The following is a 21497-nucleotide window of genomic DNA, read 5'->3' as shown; positions in this document are numbered from 1 at the left end:
AGGCGTGGTGGCTCACGTCTGTAACCCCAGCTACTTGGGCGGCTGAGGCAGGATAATCGCTTGCACCCGGGAGGCGGAGGTTGCAGTGAGCCGAGATCACCCCACTACTGCACTCCAGCCTGGTGACAGAGACTCTGTTTCTTAAAAAAAAAAAAAAAAAAAAAAAAAAAAAAGCAACACATCTCACTTCTCCAGAATCATCAGAGGCATAAAGCATGTTTCTTCCTATCATCTGTCCTACTCAAAAAAGAAGTTCAGGGGACATACACCAGGGCCCCGGATCCTCAGGCTTAACACTAAACCTTATCTTTCAGCGATTCAAATGGGATGTAAAATTGTGCTTGTGATGTTTATTTTATTTGAACAAGAAGGTAATTCTGTTTCTTTATAGAATAATTTTCAATTGAGAAGGAAACAGAGGCAGTTGTCAAATCTGTGTTGCCCCAGGGTATTCAAAAATGACTTCTACAATCACGCAGCAGTAGTTAGCCCAGTTTCAGCTTCTTAGATCACACGCCAATTCTGCATAAAGCGGCTCGTTTATCAGACACAGATTTCCTGCTTGTAAATGCTTCCCACGAGAGTTAGGTCATGGACTATAAGGTTTGGGTATTTTTTTCTTTTTTTTTTTTGGCCAATTGCTAAATTAATCAGTAATTCTTACTGCCTGTAGTCAAAGGCTACTATAGAACAGGAGGAAGGAAGGAAAGGGAAGCTTCTCCTGTGAACCTATCACAAGCCAGCAACTCTGCTTGGGATTGTAAATGATTGAGGACATAATCTCACATCGGAGCTGCTTAGAGAGGGATGGATAAGGCACTTATGTCGAGAATTGAATCATAATTGTATAAATAAGCGAATTATAGATCCACAGATAAAATGCCTGTGGGCGTACAGAAGAGAAATATAACTCAGCCGAGGAATCCAGGGGAGATTTCTGAAGGAGATACTATTTAATTCAGGTATTAAGATGAATAGAATTTAGATATTTTGAGATGGGGGTAAGGATGAGAACCAGAAAGAGGAAACACACGAGGCCATTTATACAGCACCCTTGATGTAAGTGGCTCCATGTTAGAAAAAGACTCTATACTACATTTCATAAGGCACCTTGCCAGCAGGGACCAGATATTTTGCCTGATCCATAAAGACTGCATTCAGCCAGATAAAGACATGACCAAGCACATTCTTCCACTATCAGTCCTAATCAGAGGACTCTCGCCCATAAAAAGAGCAAGACATCAGCAGCTCGAAATGGCCTCTTAACAGACAGTCTTTTACTGTCGCTTGGGATAAGCACCTGGAATATACCACTGAAGGCTCTGTCCACATCACGGACTCTTCCATGCACGACTCATGGTCTGCCCAGGCCAGACCAGGATATTCTTTTTGTCTACATCATTCTCCCTGGACTGGTTCCTTAATCCTTTTTCCTTCCCCTTGATGTTAAAAGTCACTTTGTTTGTTTTGGAATATTTAATCTATAGCATTTATCTATTGATTAAATATACTAGTACATATGGTTTGCAATCTTGATTGATGTGTGGAGTGGCTTGAGCCTGTGTGCCCACGGCTCTGACTATGAGTGAATGGGAAGCACCACCGAGAATTGTCTCCTTGGGAATTCCATGCAGCCCGTGATTGAAATAACATCAATAAAAGCCTGACATTGTGGAAAGACACAAACCTGGGCCTCTTGTTATCTCTGATCTTGCACTGCTCACAATAGGCAGGAAATCAACCACTGTATTCAAGGAATGGCAGGGTCCCTGTTAGATCAGATTCATCACGTTTCTCAACAGAGATGATTGAGGCATTTGGAATGGGACAGGATTTTTTGTTTAGCACTGTGCCGTAGACTGCACAATGTTTAGCATGTCTATCCCCTGAACAGATAATTTCAGTGGTATCCAAGAGTCATTTGGCAAATATATCAAGTTGAAAACCACTAGAATCTAACTCAAATTTGAGCATGGTGGGGGTTACTGAAACAGATTCCTGGTCCCACCCTCCAGTTTCTGATTTAGCAGGTCTGTGATGGGGCCTGATCATTTACATTTCTAACAAGTTCTCAGATGAGGAGGATGCCGCTGTCCTGGGAACAGTCTCAGGGCACCATTGTTTACGGAGTGTAAAACAGAGAAACAGAAAGTCATATTGGAATAATAAGATTGCGGAGGACCGTGAATAGCAATGTAGTTATAAGGATAAGGAGTCTCTGAAGTCAAATGCCTAACTACGTTTCTACCATTCCATTCAAGACTTAGAGAGAAACGTAAAAGAGAAACATGGATGGCTTTAGAAATCTCTTAGGAGAGAAATAAAACTCTGGCTCTCTCTCTCTTTATTTACCCCCTGTAGCTGTGGAACAGCACTGCTAGCAGAGTAATAACAAGGAGCACATGTTCACTTTCTTGATGAAAAAAAAGAAAGACAAGGAAGATGAGAAAAACAAGACCAATGGGACTGGTATTTATTCTGGACCATAAGCTCCAAGAATCAAGAAACTCACCTGCCTTGGCTCAGTACAACCTCCCACATAGAACACAATTCTGGGCACATATATGCCACAGAAGACATATTTGGCAAACGAATGAATGAATGAGAGCTGAAACAACGTTGGAAGTGAAGAGTAGGCGATAGAGAAGGGCGATGTAAGAGTTGCAAGCATCACTTTAGGCACCAAGTCACATGCAGGGTGAAGGGCAAAGCCTTTTACTGAAACTCCTTAGTGGAGGCTGGAAGGGAGATGTGAAAGAGCCGTGGTCAGTTTATACAGAAAATATCAAATATAACTGTTAGATTTCAGACTGAAGTTTCTAGAAAAAAAAATGGCCATATTATTGACACGCACACATGTGGAAAAGAGAAGCATATTTTGGTGAGGAAGGAAGAGTGGGTGTGTGGAAAAACACATCCACGTTAGACATAAATGGTTTTACAGGGCTGCATGGTTTTTGATTAAAAATGCAAGCAGAAAATTTAGAGCAGTGACTGGACTCTGGAAAAATCAAATTTGCATATGATCCCATGAAAGAGACCAAGACCATGAGAAGGACATTTGACATGTTTGACTCAAAAATCATATTGGCAAGAATTTGTGAATAGCCATTGAGATTTTAACAAAATCACTATATATGTTTAAGAAGTCACTGCACAAATGCAAAATATATGCTACAACACCATTGTTCATGCATGAAATCTGGGGCCCTAATAAAGCCCTGAACCTCTCCCATGCACTCCCTCAGCCCCCCATCTGTAGGCTGGATCCACTGGGAGTCCACAATTGTGAGAGGAGATATGTAAAGAAGAAATTTGGATTCTTACCAACATCATGCCTCCTTGTCCTATGGCATAGTAGTAAGACCAGTTTCTCCACACGTGTAAATAACTAGAAACATAAGCTATGGATTAAAAAGTGCCTCAAGGTGTTTTAAAAAGTGGTATTCTTGATTGTGCTCATAGAGATAATTTTGCTTCTCTCTCTATGTGAATGATTTTTAAAATGTGTCAAACTCTATGCAAAGCCCGTATTAGAGAGTTTTGGAGAGGTTAATCCGGACACCATATGTGGGCAAATAATAGACTAGACAGCTGGCAATCTAATATTCAATAAAATGAATGGAAAAAACTCATTGATATTTTTTGCATTGTACAAACAGTTGCTAGCTATCTAGAAATGGACATCTTATGTTAATTTGCAAAACAAATATGCAAAAAATAACATGGACAGTGACTGAAACATCTGTAATATGTGAGCAATTACACTCTGCCAGGCATTGGGATCCAGCCCGTTGGATGAGAGCCAGGCCCTGCTCTCATGGAGCCCGCTGTGAGTTCTGGACCCAGTGAAGCAAATGTTCAACGCCCTGATACACTCTGTGACATCTGCTGGGATTGGAGCAGCTCCAGGCACTGTGGGACCAACCTGGGAGGCAGCAAAGCCTTCTCTGAAGAAGTGCTCTAGGTTCAGAGCTCAGACAGAAACTGGAATGTAAGTGATGAATGGGGGTTATCCACACAGAAAGAGCTGAAAGGATTGGGACTAGAACATACCAAGTGCTAGATAGCGGATGGCACAAAAGGCTTGAGGAGCTGAATGAGCCTACATACAATGGGAAATGCTGGTGTGAGAGGTTTGCTGGGTGTAAAATGGGAAGGGTGAAGGCTGGTTATGTCAACAATCACTCTGGAATGATTAAAGATCCACAAGGAGTACTCTCTTGAAAAGAAGTTTGGAAACTTAAGTATTATCACAAGATTTTTTTTTTTTTTTTGCAGAAGCAAGAACAATACATTCAGGATTATTTTCATTAGAGAGAGAAGAATGGATCTAAGGGAGGACAAGACTGACGATAATGTGATCAGTTTAGGGACAGTTGCAATAAACCAGAGGCAAAATTATAGTGGCCACAACCAGGTCATGATGGTGGGGACTGAGGGTCCTCGAATATGTAAAAGATGCTTAGGAAGAGGCTCCCTTTACTTATTTGCTCACTAAGCAAATATTATTGATCACCTACTTTGTGCAAGTCATTGTTCTAGAAGCCAGGGAACTACTAAACTAAGCAAAGAAATCTCTTACTCATGTAAACCTACAGTCTACTGGGAGGAGATAGACAATAAAACATCAAGGAAATAAAGAATTTGCTGCAAGCTGGTAAGTGCAATGAAAAAGAAGGAAGCAGGTGAGTGGACAGAGTGAGAGGGTTGGGTTGATGTAGGTCAGTAGTACAAACACCACTGATTAGGCAACATTTGAGTGGAGAGCTGACAAATGCAAACAGCGATCCATGCAGAATCTGGGCCAGCAAGTACACAGACCTCCAAGGCAGGAGCAGGCTAGAAGTATTTAAGGAAAAAATTCTTATGTTGAAGCCAATTCCCAGTGTGATGGTACTAGGATGTGGGGCCTCTGGGAGGTGATTACCTGGTGGGGGTAAAGACCTCATCAGTGGGATTTGTGTTTTTATAAAAGAGACCACAGAATGCTCCCTTGCCCTTTCCATCCTGTGAGTACCTAGTGAGAAGCTGCCATCGATGAACCAGAAAGCAGACCCTCACCAGACATCAAACTTGCCAGACCCTCGACCTTGGACTTCCCAGCCTGCAGCCCTTTGAGAGCTATTGTTCAAGCCGCTGGGCCCGTGGTATTTTGTTACATCAGCCCTAGCAAACCAATACAGCTACCATCTCTGGAATTTGCAGAGGCAAAGAGTAACCTGCATGGGAGACTGAGAAGGAAGGACCAATGAAGCAGATGAAAAACCAAGGAGAGAAAGTCAACTGAAGAAAACAGAGTGAAAGAAGTCAGTGGAAAAGGAAGAAATAATGGATGTCAATGATGCTTGTGGATGAATTTGACAAGGACTAAAAACGTACCCTCTGAGCCTGGCAACAGGGAGATCATTGCTACAGGCAGGTTTGGTGGAATCATTGGGGAAAAGCCTGGTAGTGGTGTTTTCAAGAGACAATGGAAGAGAAAAGGTCCAACTCATGAGAACAGACACCTTCTGAGGCGTGTTGGTTATGAAGGAAACTGAAATGAAGGGGAGGTGGTTTGGTTTTCTTTCCTTTTTACTTTGGGAGACATTAAAATTCTTTTCACCTTCTATGGATATGATCCTGTTCTGTGGATCATGAAAGGCTGAAAGAGTAATGATCTTGAGAAGGGCAAAGGCATTGGCTCCAGCAGAGTAGTTTGACACTGTTTGCAAATGCTGCTTTGTGAAGCAGTGTTTATGCATGTCCAGTTTTAGAAATTCTCTGTGTATTGAAAAGGCTCAGAAAAAACCCAGATAACATATTCTGTTCCGTTCATTCTTGCACTCAGTAAGCGATTTCTCTGATCTTATAAATGGCACATCTACATCTTCCCTGTAGAACATTTGACTTCTGTGTGTACTATGGTGGCACTGTCAGAGGCAGCGAGCATCTACAGATTGTCTTCCAGCTGCACTTGTACACTAAGCAGCAGTCCGAGCTGCTGACAGATTGTGCCTTTTTCCTAGGAAAATTACCAGTCATTTCTTCTTCTTTCTCATAGCACAATAAATCAGAAAACTCTAGGTTTATACCAACGACGGCAATGCTGTCTAAAACTTGATGGATCGGAGACCTGAGCTGTAGCATTCATTCAGCTAACTAAAATGTTTGCTTTTTTTCAGTTTCAATTTAATCAAAACTTGACAGTGAAGAGACAGAAATGACAGATTTCATGTTTTGCCATTAATCCTTATTAGACATCCAGCTTAGGAGAAGGGAGCGGCTCTAAGAAATAACATCGTATGGAGCGAGAAAGTGACACAGAGGAAGTGACACTACAAAATCAGGAGAAGATTTTTTAATTATAAAGACCAGAACCCATTCCTCATTCCTTCATTCCCCCTTCCCTAAAATATACAAAAATACTGGGTTAAAATAAATATATATGTGCATGTATAAATACACATAGGTATATGTAAGTATATACACATATATATCATATATACATGGGCACATATATATGAATAAATGTATATACATACCTGAATATATATGTATATACTGTATATAGACCTGTATATATATGCATATATATTATATATATGTATATACACACACATCCATGTGCACCTTATTGGTTCTAATTCTCTGGAGAACTCTGATTCATACACAGTCTCTGTGCTAGGAATAGAGATAGAAATATTACGAAGTTCATTAGGGCAGGAAGAACTTTATTTCTCACTGTGTCTTTGCTCAAGCTTCTCTTTCTTCCCTGAATCCCCTCCTCCTTCTGCACATCCCCAGCACTTAGAACAGTACATGGAAAATGACAAGGATACAATAAACATTTACTGCATGCATGCATGAATGAATGAATGATGAAGGAATCCTGATCCTCTCCTTTGCATAACACACATTTTAGTGAGAGATACGGGCTTGCAAACAAGAGATTACACTTCAAGGAATTCATGTTGGCAATGCTGCAGGGGAACGGCTTTGTGTGTTTCACCTGAGGATGTTGGGGAGGGCTCCACAGGGGAGAGGAGAGGTACATCTGCAAGGAATAGAGGAAGGGTGCTCCTGGCGGGTTGGGAAATCTCTGGAGCAAAGACACAGTAGACACAGCAGAAAGCAAGTACGTTTCACATTCTGGGAACTGCTGACCCTGGGACTACCAGAAAAACCCAGCACGCCTCTCCTTTGTCTTCTGGGGCTGCTGAGAAGGTTTGTCCCGTGATTTGCAGCAGTGCCACTCACTCCACGTGGCTTTGGTCCATATTCTCATGCTGTCCTCCCTCTGTGTGTGCCACACACTCTTCCCTTCTTTTCAATGAACACCAGTACCTGGACAAGGACCCGCCCTGATCCTGATGACTTATCTGAACTTGATTACATCTGCAAATGCTCCATTTCCAAATAACATCATATAGGTTCTCAGTAGACATAAATGTTTAACCCAATACAGGATTACTTTCAGATTGAATGAGAAAATACGTATAAAGTATTCAGAGAGATGGCTGGCACACACACGTACGTACATATAATCAGACATTAGCAGAAAGCAATGAATAAAAATATTGCTCAGTGCTCCTTAATAATGTAATTTTTCCCTTTTAATACATTTTCAAAGGTGCTATCAAATTCCTGTTTCTCATTATCTTGTTTACATCAGTGTCCTTAGCTTATGTGTCTATCTTCAACCTTTTTCCATTTCATTATAATTTAAAATATGATTGCCTCAAACATTCCTAAAGCTATGCTGTTATTCCTATAATTTACACTCACGGTGACAATCACTGAATCACATACCAGTGTCATTATTTAGCCACTTTGCTACTCCGATAGTATCTCTTAATTCAAATCATAATAGTAGCTAACATTTATTATGCATGTGGCAATACATGGCAGATTCCACTGGCAGGTATTTGCATGTATTATCTAACCAACTAGTCTTCACGACCACTTACAGGAGAGGCACACCTCGTAATCTTATTTGCAGAAAGGTGAGGTGCAGAAAGCGCCCTGGCTGGGGACAGAAAGCTCTTAGGTATCAGAGTACAGATCAACCCCCAGACTGAACTCCAGAGTTAGATCCTTGATGCCAAACCTAAGTAATGCTGCTTCTGTCCTGATGCTCTTGTATCAGACATCTGCTTTCCTCTGGCTCCAGCGCTGCCCTCCCGCTATGGACGACAGCCAAAGAGTCCCTTTCTCTCTTCCTACCAAACTCATAAAATGTTGAAGAGAGCACGGTTTCAGATTCATGTCATCCTACCTCACCCCAATGAATGCTTGCAGCAACTCCCTGTTAATGAATGGTGCATCTTTCCATCTAGGTTATAAATGATTATAAAGTATATTTTTTCCTCTTTATTCAATTATTCTCACAACACCTATGAAAGTTGTGACTATATAGCAGACAATCAAAATAATTAATACTTCTCAGAAATAAGAATTTGTGTTCATGAAATATTAAGCCATGCATTCATACAGAATCCTTCAGAATTTAAATGCAATTAATTTGCCACCTTTTGTAATTTTATATCTGATTTGGAAATAGGCACCTTTAATTACCTAGCAGCTGTTACCTATTAACTGAAGGCATCATAACGCACTGAATGTATCTATGTGATATTCTAACCTGCCCCGGAGGGCTGGAGTCAGCATGTGCCTGCATATTTAGCCATTTTATGTATGTATAGTAGCCACTCTACATATTTTATGTATAGTAGCCACTCTACATATTTAGCCATACAAATCTGTGATGTACGTATGTATGTGGAGCTGGAAAACTCACCCTTTTTGTCTAAAATCCAGAAGTCATTCTTTTGTACCTTGTAGCTGCCCCAGCAAACATCTTATCTGAGCTACTTCTTCCTGCATCCTTCCCCTCCTGTGCTAAGAGGAAAGGATGAATCCACAGCTTCACATTCAGAGGGCGGTATGTTCCCATCCTATTGAGCAGTTAATGAAATGGGAGTGACGCTGATGAAGCTGCCACTTCCCTCTCTGCCAGGCTTGGTGCCACTCTGGAACAGGAAAGATGCAGACAACACCATGTTGTCAACGTTTTTTCACTGGGAATGTTGCCTCCCCATTTCTTCCTTAGGACAGGCTGATGTTTTATATTTGCTCTACAACCCAAAGTATCTAATATAGGAGATATTTGTAGTGGTTAAATCTGACTCTTTTGGGGAGAGTGTATATATATATTCTATGTCAAATACACTCCGAATTTTGAGTTGGAGAAATAGTCATCCTTGCAGAGTACTTAACATACACCACATCCAGTAATGTTCATTTAAAAAATGCATATATGGATCCAGGCCTGGTCACATTCTTAGTAGATTTGACGGATTCTAAAGGTGGCAGGGCTCTGATTTCAATTTCTGAAGTGTCAGCTTAAATCCGCTTGTTGAGCATCACATTTTCTAACTGCCAATTTGTGTAGCTGGTTGTGGGGAGGTCAGGGAGAGAGGATAAAGCTGCGTCCAATAAAACGCCATCACCACCACTGTGGAAACAGTGCCAGCCCAGATGGGTCACACTCGTGAAAACAGCACTCACCAAACGTTAGTTGTGAAAATTATAACAGGCTCCTTCTATCTTTATACCCTAGACACTAGGAGACAATTTTTTTTTAAATAAGCTTACTTGATAACCAACTACTGCAGAATTTTTAACTTCTGAGGCAATCTAGTAAATACAAGGACACAGCTGGACTAAATAATCACAAACTAAGTAAATAGGCAGTCTTATTTCACGTTTTATGTATAAAACACTTAAGGCATATATGAAATTTGTTCTTTGACCTCGGTCTACACTTTTGGGAATGGGGTACATAGGGGAGAGAAAGCTTGGTCCTAATGATTTACCTATGAACTTCTAAATGAAGAGATGTCCAGCCTATCAATGAATACATCATCCAATGTGTACTGAACATCGATATATTTTAGGCATCTATTTAGAGAGCCCTGAATGACAGGCAGACAGTTGATATTTCCTGTAGATTATTCAGAAGAGGTAAAGCCATCAATACTTTATAAAATTGCACCAAAATCAAAGTGACTTCAAGGTTTCTGTCCTGGAAGACCAGGGGAGTGATGGCAACATCAATTGAGAATCACGGAGGAAGTTTTGGTTTGGGAAGATGAGGGTGGATATATTCAGCTTTGAACACGACAATTAATAAAGCCAAGATCATCAGAAAAGTTAAGACTGGAACTCAGGAAAAAGGTCTGGATACAGATTTAGCATAATTAGAGTGGGTGAGGTGGATGCAATGGGGGAAAATGAGATCTCCCAGAGAAGATGGGTAGAAAGAGAGTTAGAATCAAGAGTCTGAGATCACTAGAAGAGGGAACCAACCAAGGAAGCTAGTACAAGGGTCTGAGGAGTAGGAGAAGAAAACAGAGGTATTCCAGTGTTACATTTTGATATTTTTCAATTTTCCGGATAGATTACCTACAATATTGTGATAAAATGGAGATATAAATAAAGTATGATATTATAGTTCTGTAAATATGCTTATAAGTTCTTTGTGTGACTGGACTGAAATAGGTCCTTAGTAAACATTTGGCATAATAAGTAGTAAATAAATAATATTGCTTTTGAAAAAAAAAGGAAGAAGAATGAGGAGGGATTGATCAGGGAAAGAAGATGGAAAATCCCAAAGCAGAAAAAAATACTTCTCCTGGCCTTTGGACATTCCCTTGACAGTAGGCAGAGAGCTCCACTAGAAAGCAGGAAGAAAGAATTTCAAATGGCAAGGAAGGTAAATCAACCAGTGGAGTTAACAGTTTCTCTAACTATACCACATAAATCAGTTACGCAGGATGATGTTGTCTATAAAAACAAGGTCTCTCAACTTAGGAAGCCCCGAGGTAGCAGTTACTTCTTCAAAGGCTCCACTGCTTCACCCACCAAGTGGGGTGCACGTCCTACCTACTTCCAATAGCATATGTACCTACTACATATGTGATTGAAAGGAGTAAGTCAAGTCATGTAAAGCTCGGGGAGTACCGAGCATACCGGCAAGGCGCCAGATAATAACATTAGCAGTTACTTGTAATGGAAACACATTGTGGACTAATTAGTAAGAAGCAATATTTGGGAGTGGAAATTCCAGTAAGGGAATTCACATTCCTTCTTAAATTTTCTCTATGTGCTTCCACTCTGATCTTTAAGTCACCTACTCACTCTATTTCTCTCTCTCTCTCCCTCAGTCTTCCCTTTTCTTTCATGTGGTGTAACTCAAATAGAGTTGAATTAACAGCCTTAAAAGAAAATTTAGGACAGGTTTCCTTTTAGAGGGAAAAAGAGTTGTTGAATACATTTTGGATTGATGCAGCATATTAAAATGACAAATTGCACACTGAAACATCACCGACTCCCAGAAGAGAACAATAAAAACATCAAAGACACTAAATTTACACTAATAAAAATACAACATTTATAAAGAAAAAAAAAATCCTGAATTACTTTTAAATGACATACTATAAACCTTAACATAAAAACACCATAGACATGTTGTCTTTGAAAAAGTATATTTGATTCTTTATACTCAGCCAGCCAATAAAAGTACTTGGAAATAAGAGATAAAATTATTCATACAAATACACAATCTGCAAGTTTAAACAATAATTTAAATGGAAACTTTTTTCTTATAGCAGTTTTTTTTTACTTTCTCAATTGCATAAACAAATGCATTTGACTATTTCAATAGCTAAAAGATAAATAAAAATATCACTACTATGAAGTGAAAACTTTTTCTTGTATGCATTTTTGAGAGAAGTAATACATATGCTAGAGACAGTACACTGTCTCTAAACAGATTACTTTCATTTGCAATCCAAATTTCTTAAATTGTAAGAAATTCCTATTTTTCCCCTAGCACAGTGAGGTATATGAGTACTCATAAAGGTATTTGCAAGGTAGTTGAGAAACTCAAGGGAAGTAATATATGTATATCCATTATTTTATACTTGGGTCAGCTCCAAGTACCAAATAAATATACCCTATTACAGACTAAATGTTCCTTTCCCTCAAAAATCATACGTAGAAGCCCTAACCCTCAGGTGATGGTATTAGGAGTTGTAGCCTTTGGGAGGGAATTAGGTTGGATGAGGTTATGAGATGGAGTCCCATGATAAGATCAGCGCTCTTGAAAGAAAAGAAATCAGAGTTTCCTCTTCATGTGAGGACACAGCGAGAAGGTGGCTGTCAGCAAGCCAGGAACCTTGATCTAGGACTCCCCAGTCTTCAGAACTGTGAGCAATAAATGTCTGCTGCTTAAGCCGCTTAGTCTATGATATTTTGATATAGCAGTCTGAGCTGAACAGACACCCTATAGAGCCAAATATTTTAATTTTTACATTGCAATAATGCATTTGAAATTATAATAATTGTTACATATTCAAACTCTTTCATTGAGTTCTAGGAGTCAACTATTTCTTCATCATTTGATACTGAAGATAACCTTCACTATAGTCCATCATTTTTGCTTCCATTAGTAATGGAAACTATTCACTAAAAGAGATGAAATTATATAGTTGCCTTGCTGAGGATATTTCCTTCTAATATCTTGAGAAATTTTTGTGTCATTACTGTCATAAAGCATTACCATAGCATATAGGAAAGGTGTATACAGTTTGCTGTGTACACAGAGAAAGCATGCGAAACACATTGTGTGTGTACACATGTGTGTGTTTCTGTGTGGGTGGTTATTTTTGTGTGCTTCCTATGGTTCCTATCACTTTGAGGACCTTAACATGATCATCACACCATGCAAAATGTGAAACTTTTCTATCCAGTCCTTTCTCTCCTTTGCCATTCAAAAAAGAAATACACAAAAAGCAACTTCTTAAATAAAATAAAACACAACTAAAAGTTAATCATGTATTAATTCAAATAAAAAATTACTCTTTGCTTCTTTTGAATTAAAAAATCAGATCTGACTGCTTGCTTAGATTTTAGTGTCTTTATACCAATATTCATAATATAAACAAACTGTCATACATAATACACTTATCCATTTATTACACTTAAAAATACATGTTAAGAAATCCTTGCCAGGCATTTGTGGTTACCAACAGATTTTAACCATGTAACAAATATTGACTGCCTATTGATAAGATTATATTATATTCCACCAAAATGATATCCATATATACATGTGAAATAATTTCTAGGAAGGCAAATTTAGCACTGATGCATTCTAGCAACTATAGGAAGTTTCAGGACAGGAAATTCTTTATGTCCTAAGAATAAGGACAAAGGAGTGGTGAGTCCATGCCAAACCATTACTGAAACTCTTGAATCATATTTGATCCTTCTTTGTAGTGCTTATTCTTTATATCTTTTTTTTTCTATAGGTCCCATTTAAAAAATACAGTATTTGCCTTGGTCCATTTTTTCTCCCATACTTGCAGGTTCCCTTCTTTGCTTTACTTTCAGGTCATCTTCCACACCCTCACTCTTAGCCAAGGTCCATGGTTCTTTCATTAATTAGTATCAAAACCAGGAGGAGAATCACCACAGGTTCACACCACATCTCTCACCTCTCTCTGAACACCATAGTCTCCTAGGCACCATTAAAAACCATCCTGGCCCACATAAGACTGATTACATCAGCATCTTTATGAGCAGGTCCTAGACATGGAAATTAAAAAATAAAATCTTCCCAGGTGATTCTGTTATCCAGCCAGGATTGATAACGACTGCTAGAGGTGATCCCAGCTGAACCCAAGCCCTTCCAGTGGGCAGCTGACCTCATCACAGTATGCACGTGCACAGGCTTGCTCCATCAATTGTCTTCTCTTACTCTAGTGTCACCAGATTTTCCCTCTCACATGAATTATTTTTATTTTATTTTGAATTTTACTTCAAGTTCTGGGATACATGTGCAGAACGTGCAGGTTTGTTACATAGGTATACAGGTGCCATGGTGGTTTGCTGCACCCATCAACCTATCATCTAGGTTTTAAGCCCCATGTACATTGGTGTTTGTCCTAATGTTCTCCCTCCCATTACCCCCTAACCCCCGACAGGCCCCGGTGTGTGATGTTCCCCTCCCTGTGTCCATTGTTCTCATTGTTCAACTCCCACTTATGAGTGACGATGAGTGGTGTTTGGTTTTCTCTTCCTGTTTTAGTTTGCTGAGAATGATGGTTTCCAGCTTTATCCATGTCCCTGTAAAGGACATGAACTCATTCTATTTTCTAGCTGTATAGCATTCCATGGTGTTTATGTACCACATTTAATATCCAGAATCTACAAGGAACTTAAACAAATTTACAATAAAAAAAAAAAAACCATCAAAAAATGGGTGAGGGATATGAACACACACTTCTCAAAAGAAGACATTTATGTGGCCAACAAAGCTCATCATCACTGGTCATTAGAGAAATGCAAATGAATTATTTTTATCAGCACATATACTTGCTGTTAATTCTCCCATCATTAAAAAAAAGCTCTTAATGTCTGTTCCCTCTTCATCAATCTTTTCATTTCTCTCCTCTTTACAGAAACCTCCTTTAAAGAGCTCTTTATACTTTCTGTGCCCATTCCTGCTTTCCTACTCTGTTTGGAACCTAATCCATTAAAATTCCTGCTTCCAACAAGTCATGAAAACTAATCACCTCCATACTCCTAAATGTAATGGTCAGTTTTCAGGCTTCCTCCTGCTTGATCAATAAAAATTTCTCCTCCTTGAAAACTTCTTATCTTGGCTCCCAAGAAAGCACCCTCCCTCATTTTCATCCTTTCTTCCTGGTCATTCCTTATGGTTGGACCTCATTTCACCGAATTGTTAATATTGGAATTCCTTGGGACTCAGTTCTTAGACTTCTTATCGTTTTACCTAAACTCTTTCCCTATGTCACTTTGTCCACTTTTGGGGTTTTCAGTATCATCTATATGCTCATGAGTTTTTAATTTACACCTCCAGTCAGGATACCACCCCATCTCATTCACAACTCCTAGAGGCACTCCTACTGTGGCTAATGGCGTTTCATTCTTCTATTTGTTGAGGCCCTAAAAGCTTGATGTTATCCTGGAATTCTCACTCCCTGTAGTAGGGAACATTTTGGCTGTCCCAATTTCACCCTCTGGAGTTACACCTGCAACTATGCAATGTGATCTGGAGAAAGGGACGTATGGTTACTAAGGGACGTATGGTTACTAGTGAGCTGCCTCTGGAACAGGAGGTGAACCTGCATAGTCCAGGTGAGCCCAGTGCCATCACATAGGCCCCTAAAGGTGCAAGAGGGAGGCAGAAGATTCAGTCAGATACAAGGATGGACAAAGAAACAGGCAAACTGAAGCGTGAGAAGGAGCACTGTCCCTGCCCTGTATCCATCACTGCTGACCTTGGAGACGGAGGAGGGGGCTCTGATCCAAGGAAGGCAGGTGGCCTCTGGAAGCTAGAATTGTTGAACCAGTGCTGATGACACCTTGTTTACATCTCACCAAAGCCCATACCTGACCTCTGACCTACAGAACTGTAAGATAATATTTACGCTGTTTGCCACTCTTAAATTCATGATAATTTGTTTCGGTAGCAATAGAAAATCAATACACTCCCTATAGCCAGGTAATCAGCATTTTCTGTCAGCTCTGTCCTAAAAATAAATCCTAAAATTGACTATTTCTCACCATATCCTTGCTCCACTTAGGTCCAAGCCACCATAATCTCTCGCCTAGCTTGCCACTAGAAACTAGGTTGCATAGTTTCACACCTACAACATCTGCTAACAAAGCATTAATTCAGATTGTATGACATGAATGTTTGTGGAAACATGACTTATATAATAACTGCTTCTTGGCTTTTGAGTTAGTACTTTACTACTACGAATTTTCCTTTAACCCTAATCTAGACATAATTGTGTACTGTAGGTATTTGGTACAAGAAATTTTAAAACGTTTCCAATACATTAAAAGAAGCGTTTTTGAGACAGGGTCTTGCTCTATTGCACAGATTGGAGTTCAGGTCACCATCATGACTCACTATAGCCTTAACCCCTAGGCTCAAACAATCCCTTACCACAGCTTTTTGAGTAGCTGGACATGCACCACTGTGTACAGCTCATTTTTAAAAATATTTTGTAGAGATGGGGTCTTGCTATGTTGCCCAGGCTTGTCTCTAACTCCTGGCTTCAGGAGAGTCTTCCACCTCTGCCTCCCAAAGTGTTGGGATTACAGGTGTGAGCTACCACACTGGCACCAATTAATTTTTGTGTTTTATTACTTTTAAATCAAAATAGGGCTTAAATTTCAAGACCTGCTTTCTCATTTAAGTTTGTTGTAACAACTACTGTGTGTTGAACAAGAACCAATCACTTTACTCTTTCACTCAATGCTGCTGGAAGGTAAGAGATGGGCAGGAGGGAGCAATGACCTTGTGGACATTGTCCCTACCTTCGATGTGCTCACAGACTCACGGAGGAGGTGGCCATTAAATGAACAGCCATAGGTGAGAAGAGAATAACAAAATGAAAGGTCAGAGTGCTCCAGACAGCTTTCCAGAGAATATGACACTATGGCTGAATTTCAGTTCCTTCAAGGGTAAAGTAAGTGGACCACACCAAAAATTTTTAGGTACTGTCCAGCTCAAAGATTCACTGTTACTGTCATTGCAGTTTAAGACAAAAAAAAAAAAAAAAAAAAAATCAGAAATTCTCAGAGTATTCCAATTTAACTAGAAAAAGCCCACACAAAACCATGAAAAGAACGACTTGAGTCTTCTTACTATGTATAACTATTATTCTACATAATGTGCTATAGGTTTTCTTAGCTAATAGATCCACAATCCCCATTTGAAAGCCTTCAAAGCACATATGTTATTGAATTTATTATTTTTCCAAACTGAACAGGTTATAAACCATGAATAGGTCAGTGAGAGTTTTGCCACTAAATGATCTATCAAAATAATGGCTTCAGAGCTTTTTGGATTTCAAATTGTGAATAACGAATTGTGAAGAATGCTCATTTTAGATTCATTCAAACACTGATTTGGGAGCCAATCAAGGTAAATTGATTTATATCTGTTTCTTTGAAGCCTTGTACAACTACAATTACATCCAGAGCTGGAACATTTCTCTCACATTTGAACTTGGGCAAGTGGGTTCTATATAGGAAAACAGAAAAATTCACATACAAGAATATATAAAAAGTGAAAAATTTAGTAGTCTTGTGAAGACAATTGAGATTTGCATTGGGCAATCTTAGTAAAACGTGATACCACAAGCCAAACAACTTTAAGGGAGAAAGAAATTGATTCCTGAGAGTCAGGGGAAGTCACATTACTGCCACATCTATCAAAGCATGAGCTAAGGATTAACAGATTCCACAGCCCCAAATCATCATCAGGAAAAACAATTCACTGAAATTCCTGCACTCTGGGAGGCTGACGCTGGAGAACTGCTCGAGCCCTGGAGTTTGAGACCAGCCTGGTCAACATAGTGGGACCCTGTCTCTATAAAAATTTTCTAAATAGAAAAACAATTCATTGATAAAAAGTTTCCCTAACAATTAGAACTGAACAATTTGAAAGGAACTCGCTTGCTCTTCTGATAGGTAATTCTTTAAAAAATAAAATACAATTTCACCACAATTTTTACATTTTTTTTATCTTACTAGGTGGCAGGACTTTTAATGATGTTCTTTGCAAACTGCATTTTTTTCTTGAATAATTCGAACAGTTAAAAGATAGTAGCCTCCAATATTTAAAAGGACTTTTCTGCCCTGTCTCTCCATCAAAAAAACAAGAAACCAACAAAAATCAATCATTAAAAAATCACATCAGAAAGCGGGTCCTTCTTTCTTATCATGTACCTTCTTTGTCATTGTGGTGGATAATCGCGTCCTGTATCATGTCCGCCAGGTCGAAGTGAACTTTTGGATTCTTCGCATGCTTCAGCCTTTTCAGGAACCCTTCCTGCTTCTGAAAAGCCTTCTCGCGCTCATAGTAGGCTTTGATTTGCTCACAGCGCATGCGCTTCACCAGACGCTGCCGTTGGCCAAGGGGAAGGGACTCTAGCAAGCACTGGTCGATTTCCATCTCATGGGATCGAAAAACGTTACATAGCTGAAAGCAACCTGGAAGAAATGCAAGGGGAGCGTCACCAGACCTATTATAACCACTACACGTGTGCACCACAGCACGTTTGCTTTTATATTGCCCATTGCACAGGTCATAAACGGAACAATTCTCCCTGCACTTGATATTGCAAATCCAAAGCCCTTTTTATAGATTGGGAGAAAGCCGCTCGTGTGTTTCTCAAGATTCCGTGGTAATAAAACAAATGGTAGAATTAGACATGCATATGTAGTTAAGCTCAACTCAATTACTAACCATCCATCCCTTCCTGTTTCTTTCAATGCACAGCCAAAGCCTCCAGATTTCACCACTGTGTGAGGCTCCTTCTGTCTAATTGAATAATACTAACTAATTTTGCATGTTAAATATGGGCATAAAATCATTCCAACTTTTTCAGAACAACCTAATAGAATTGCTTTTGCATATCATGATGACTAATCAAGATGCTGTTAATTTAATGTAATAGAATATATATGCTGCCAAGTATAATGGCTCAAGCCTGTAATCTCAGTGCTTTGAGAGGTTGAGACGGGAGGATCACTTGAAGCCAGGAGTTAAAGACTTGCCTGGGCAACATAGGAAGATCCTGTCTGTCCAAAAAAAAAAAAGAGAAACTTTTAAGTTAGCTAGGCATGGTGGCATGTGGCTGTAGTGCCAACTACTTGGAGGCTGAGGTGGGGGATCGCATAAGCCCAGGATCTTAAGGTTGCAGTGAGCTAGGTTTACACCACTGCATTCCAGTCTGGGCTACAGAATGGGGAAAAAAAGGAGAATATATGCTATCAACTCTTTATATGATACAGTAGATATTTTTCACCAATTTATTGCTAAATTCTTTTTCTCATAATCACTGGCATTCATTTCCAAGAAACCTGTGGGTAAGTATAAAGACTGAGGGTTGGCACAGAGATATTTCTCAAAATTGTGGAGAGAATTTTGGCTGCTACAGTTCTTGTTTTATTTATATAGTGATTAACAAACTGAATTCCCATTTCTGAAACTTAAAATATCCCGTTTGTTTCAAAAGTCTATTTCCTATAAACACCAGTCAAAGCACCTGTAATGGAATTGTACAAACACTTATATTTACCACTAGGTTAAAATTTTACTATTGGCAGAAAATCAATGTTAAAGCATTAAAAATTCTAGAAGCTGGCTTGCAAACACAGATTCAGATGTGTTTATATATTCTTAAGCTATTTATGATATAAGGTCCCAAGGAGGTTAAAGTAACTATGCATGAACAAAATGTGGTTGATCATATGCCATATCTGAGAAGATTATATACTAAGGGTATAGTTCATCTTTGGAAAGATGCCCTGGTCCTTTGAAGGAACAAGTCATGACAGCACTATTTCCACTTCTGTTTCTTGTGACACTTTGCAAGTCTTTATTCTCACAGCCCCCAGGTGCACCAGCATAACCATCCCTGTTTAGCATACAAAGAAAACCAAGTTGAGAGAGGCTGTGACTTGTCTAAGATTAAAGAGACAATTAGGCAAACAATAAAAAATGCTCCATAGAGAAGAAACAAACCAAAGCTCCGTGATTCTCTAATGCCAGGTATTGAATATATAAGTACTTTTATATAAGATGTAGGAAGAGAAAGAAGCCGTGTTGGGGGATTTTGTGTTCAATTATTTGCATGTGACAAAAGCTATACATTTTAGTATCACGTTTTCATAAGACTGTTCATAAGTATTCGTAAAAGTGATGTGAGAAATATTAATTAGCTATACAGAAAATGTTCCCTTTCCAGTGACCTATACGCAAATAGACAACAGCGGTTCTGAAATGATGACAAATTGCTCTGGAGTACACTTATTTGATAAAAGCTATGATCACTGCCAGAGACAGATTGTATGAGAAAGCTCATAAATAAAGAACCGTAAATGTCTTCTGCTTTCACATCTGTGTAGAAAACTGCACAGGGCTTGATTGATTGACTGTGATGCTTGTGACACTTTGACTTCTGTGACTTTCCTGGCTTGTGCCCAGGGGATCAACAGGGCCACAAAAAAAAAAAAAGCCTGAAGAATTAAAACAAATAACATCGCAGAGTGCCATGTGTTGATTAGCCAGCAGTTGATGGCTGAGGATAATCTAATAAACACCGCAGCAGTCCTCTAGTTTGTGACTCTCAAGAAGGGTCTCTTGGTGAAATTTCAATTAACTTTTAAGGATTCCACGGTGACAGATCATGATTCATTGAGTTATCCCTCACAGGCTGTCAAGAGGGAATGTAGAAGGCGGCTCTTAAATTAATTTTCTTATTTTCCTTTTTGATTTGGAAAACTCAAAGGCCGTGATTGTTAAATTTCAAATCAATTCATGTCTTAAATCTTGATTTTTAATGTATTTTTGTTAAATAATTCCCCATGTTTTGATCTAAAACATTAGTTTATAAATTGATTCTTTTGTAATCTGAAAATTTATTGGGCATTTTGACTTTGTTTTAATCTAAGTACAAGTGGGTCAGCTGTGTCATGTATGTATATGTCTATGAATCGATAAGATATATAATATGACCAGTTGATCTAAAAAAAAATAAAGAAAAAATCTATAAGATAACACAGGGATTCAGGGGATCATGATGGACGGGAGGCAGGGCTGGACTGCAGCTCTGGACAGAGCAGCATGTGAAGGCTTGCATTGTGAATTTTAGCTCCAGATTGACTTCAAGAAGAAACCAGCAATCCCGAGAGTACCCACAGATCCTCTGAAAGAAGTGGACTGCTCCTGCAGGACATGGGAGACACCTCAGATACTGTGAGTGCCCCAACTGCAGAAGTGGGAAAGAGAGGTCCTCCTCTCCCGAACACACACCCCGACTGGAGAAGCTGGAGTTCTGTCCGTGGGAGAAGTTTTGAACTTTACCTGGAGCTGAGTCAAGTTAGACAGCCGAGCAAAATACATGGGTAGAGGAAGCAGCAGAAAAGGCCCTGGGAGCTCACTGGGTCCCCAAGCAGCCCGTTCCTGCCTGGCACCACAGGGATCCATTGGGAGGGGGGCCAGAGACAGAAGGAATTCTCTAGCTGAACTTTGTAACATTTTGAACAGGATGAGAAGCATCCTAGCCAGGGAGGTTGTGAATCAGACATGCAGACTTCACAGACGGTGAAAGAACTAAAGCCCTTTTCTCTCGCAGCTGGAAGTTGGATAGCCTCGGGCAAGTTTTCAAACCCATCTTGCCCTCCACCTGGGAACAGACTCAGGGCTGTTGGTTTGGGGGGCACAGTGGGAGTGAGATCGACCCTTAGGTTTGCCTGGCCCGTGACTGCCAGCTTTCCCCTACTTCCCTGACAACCTGCATGACTCAACAGAGGCAGTCATAATCCTCCTAGGTACAAAACTCCAGTGACCTGGGAATGCCACCACCATCCCCACAGCAGCCACAGCAAGACCCACCCAAGGA

General features: G+C 39.7%; 1 protein-coding gene across 2 annotated transcripts in view; it reads right to left on the bottom strand.

The window, feature by feature from the left end:
- MYO16 (myosin XVI) overlaps window positions 1-21497 on the bottom strand; it is a 609548-nt gene that overhangs the window by 520641 nt on the left and 67410 nt on the right. For both annotated transcript variants that reach the window (XM_010384748.2, XM_010384747.2), the window contains exon 2: window positions 17818-18081. In XM_010384748.2, coding sequence (XP_010383050.1) covers window positions 17818-18043 — 226 coding nt within the window. In that variant the 5' untranslated portion in view covers window positions 18044-18081. The remainder of the gene's footprint in view (window positions 1-17817; window positions 18082-21497) is intronic.

Source organism: Rhinopithecus roxellana, chromosome 18 (genome assembly GCF_007565055.1).
Source record: "Rhinopithecus roxellana isolate Shanxi Qingling chromosome 18, ASM756505v1, whole genome shotgun sequence".
Classification (NCBI taxonomy): Eukaryota; Metazoa; Chordata; class Mammalia; order Primates; family Cercopithecidae; genus Rhinopithecus; species Rhinopithecus roxellana.
This window is presented reverse-complemented; position numbering and strand designations above follow the sequence as displayed.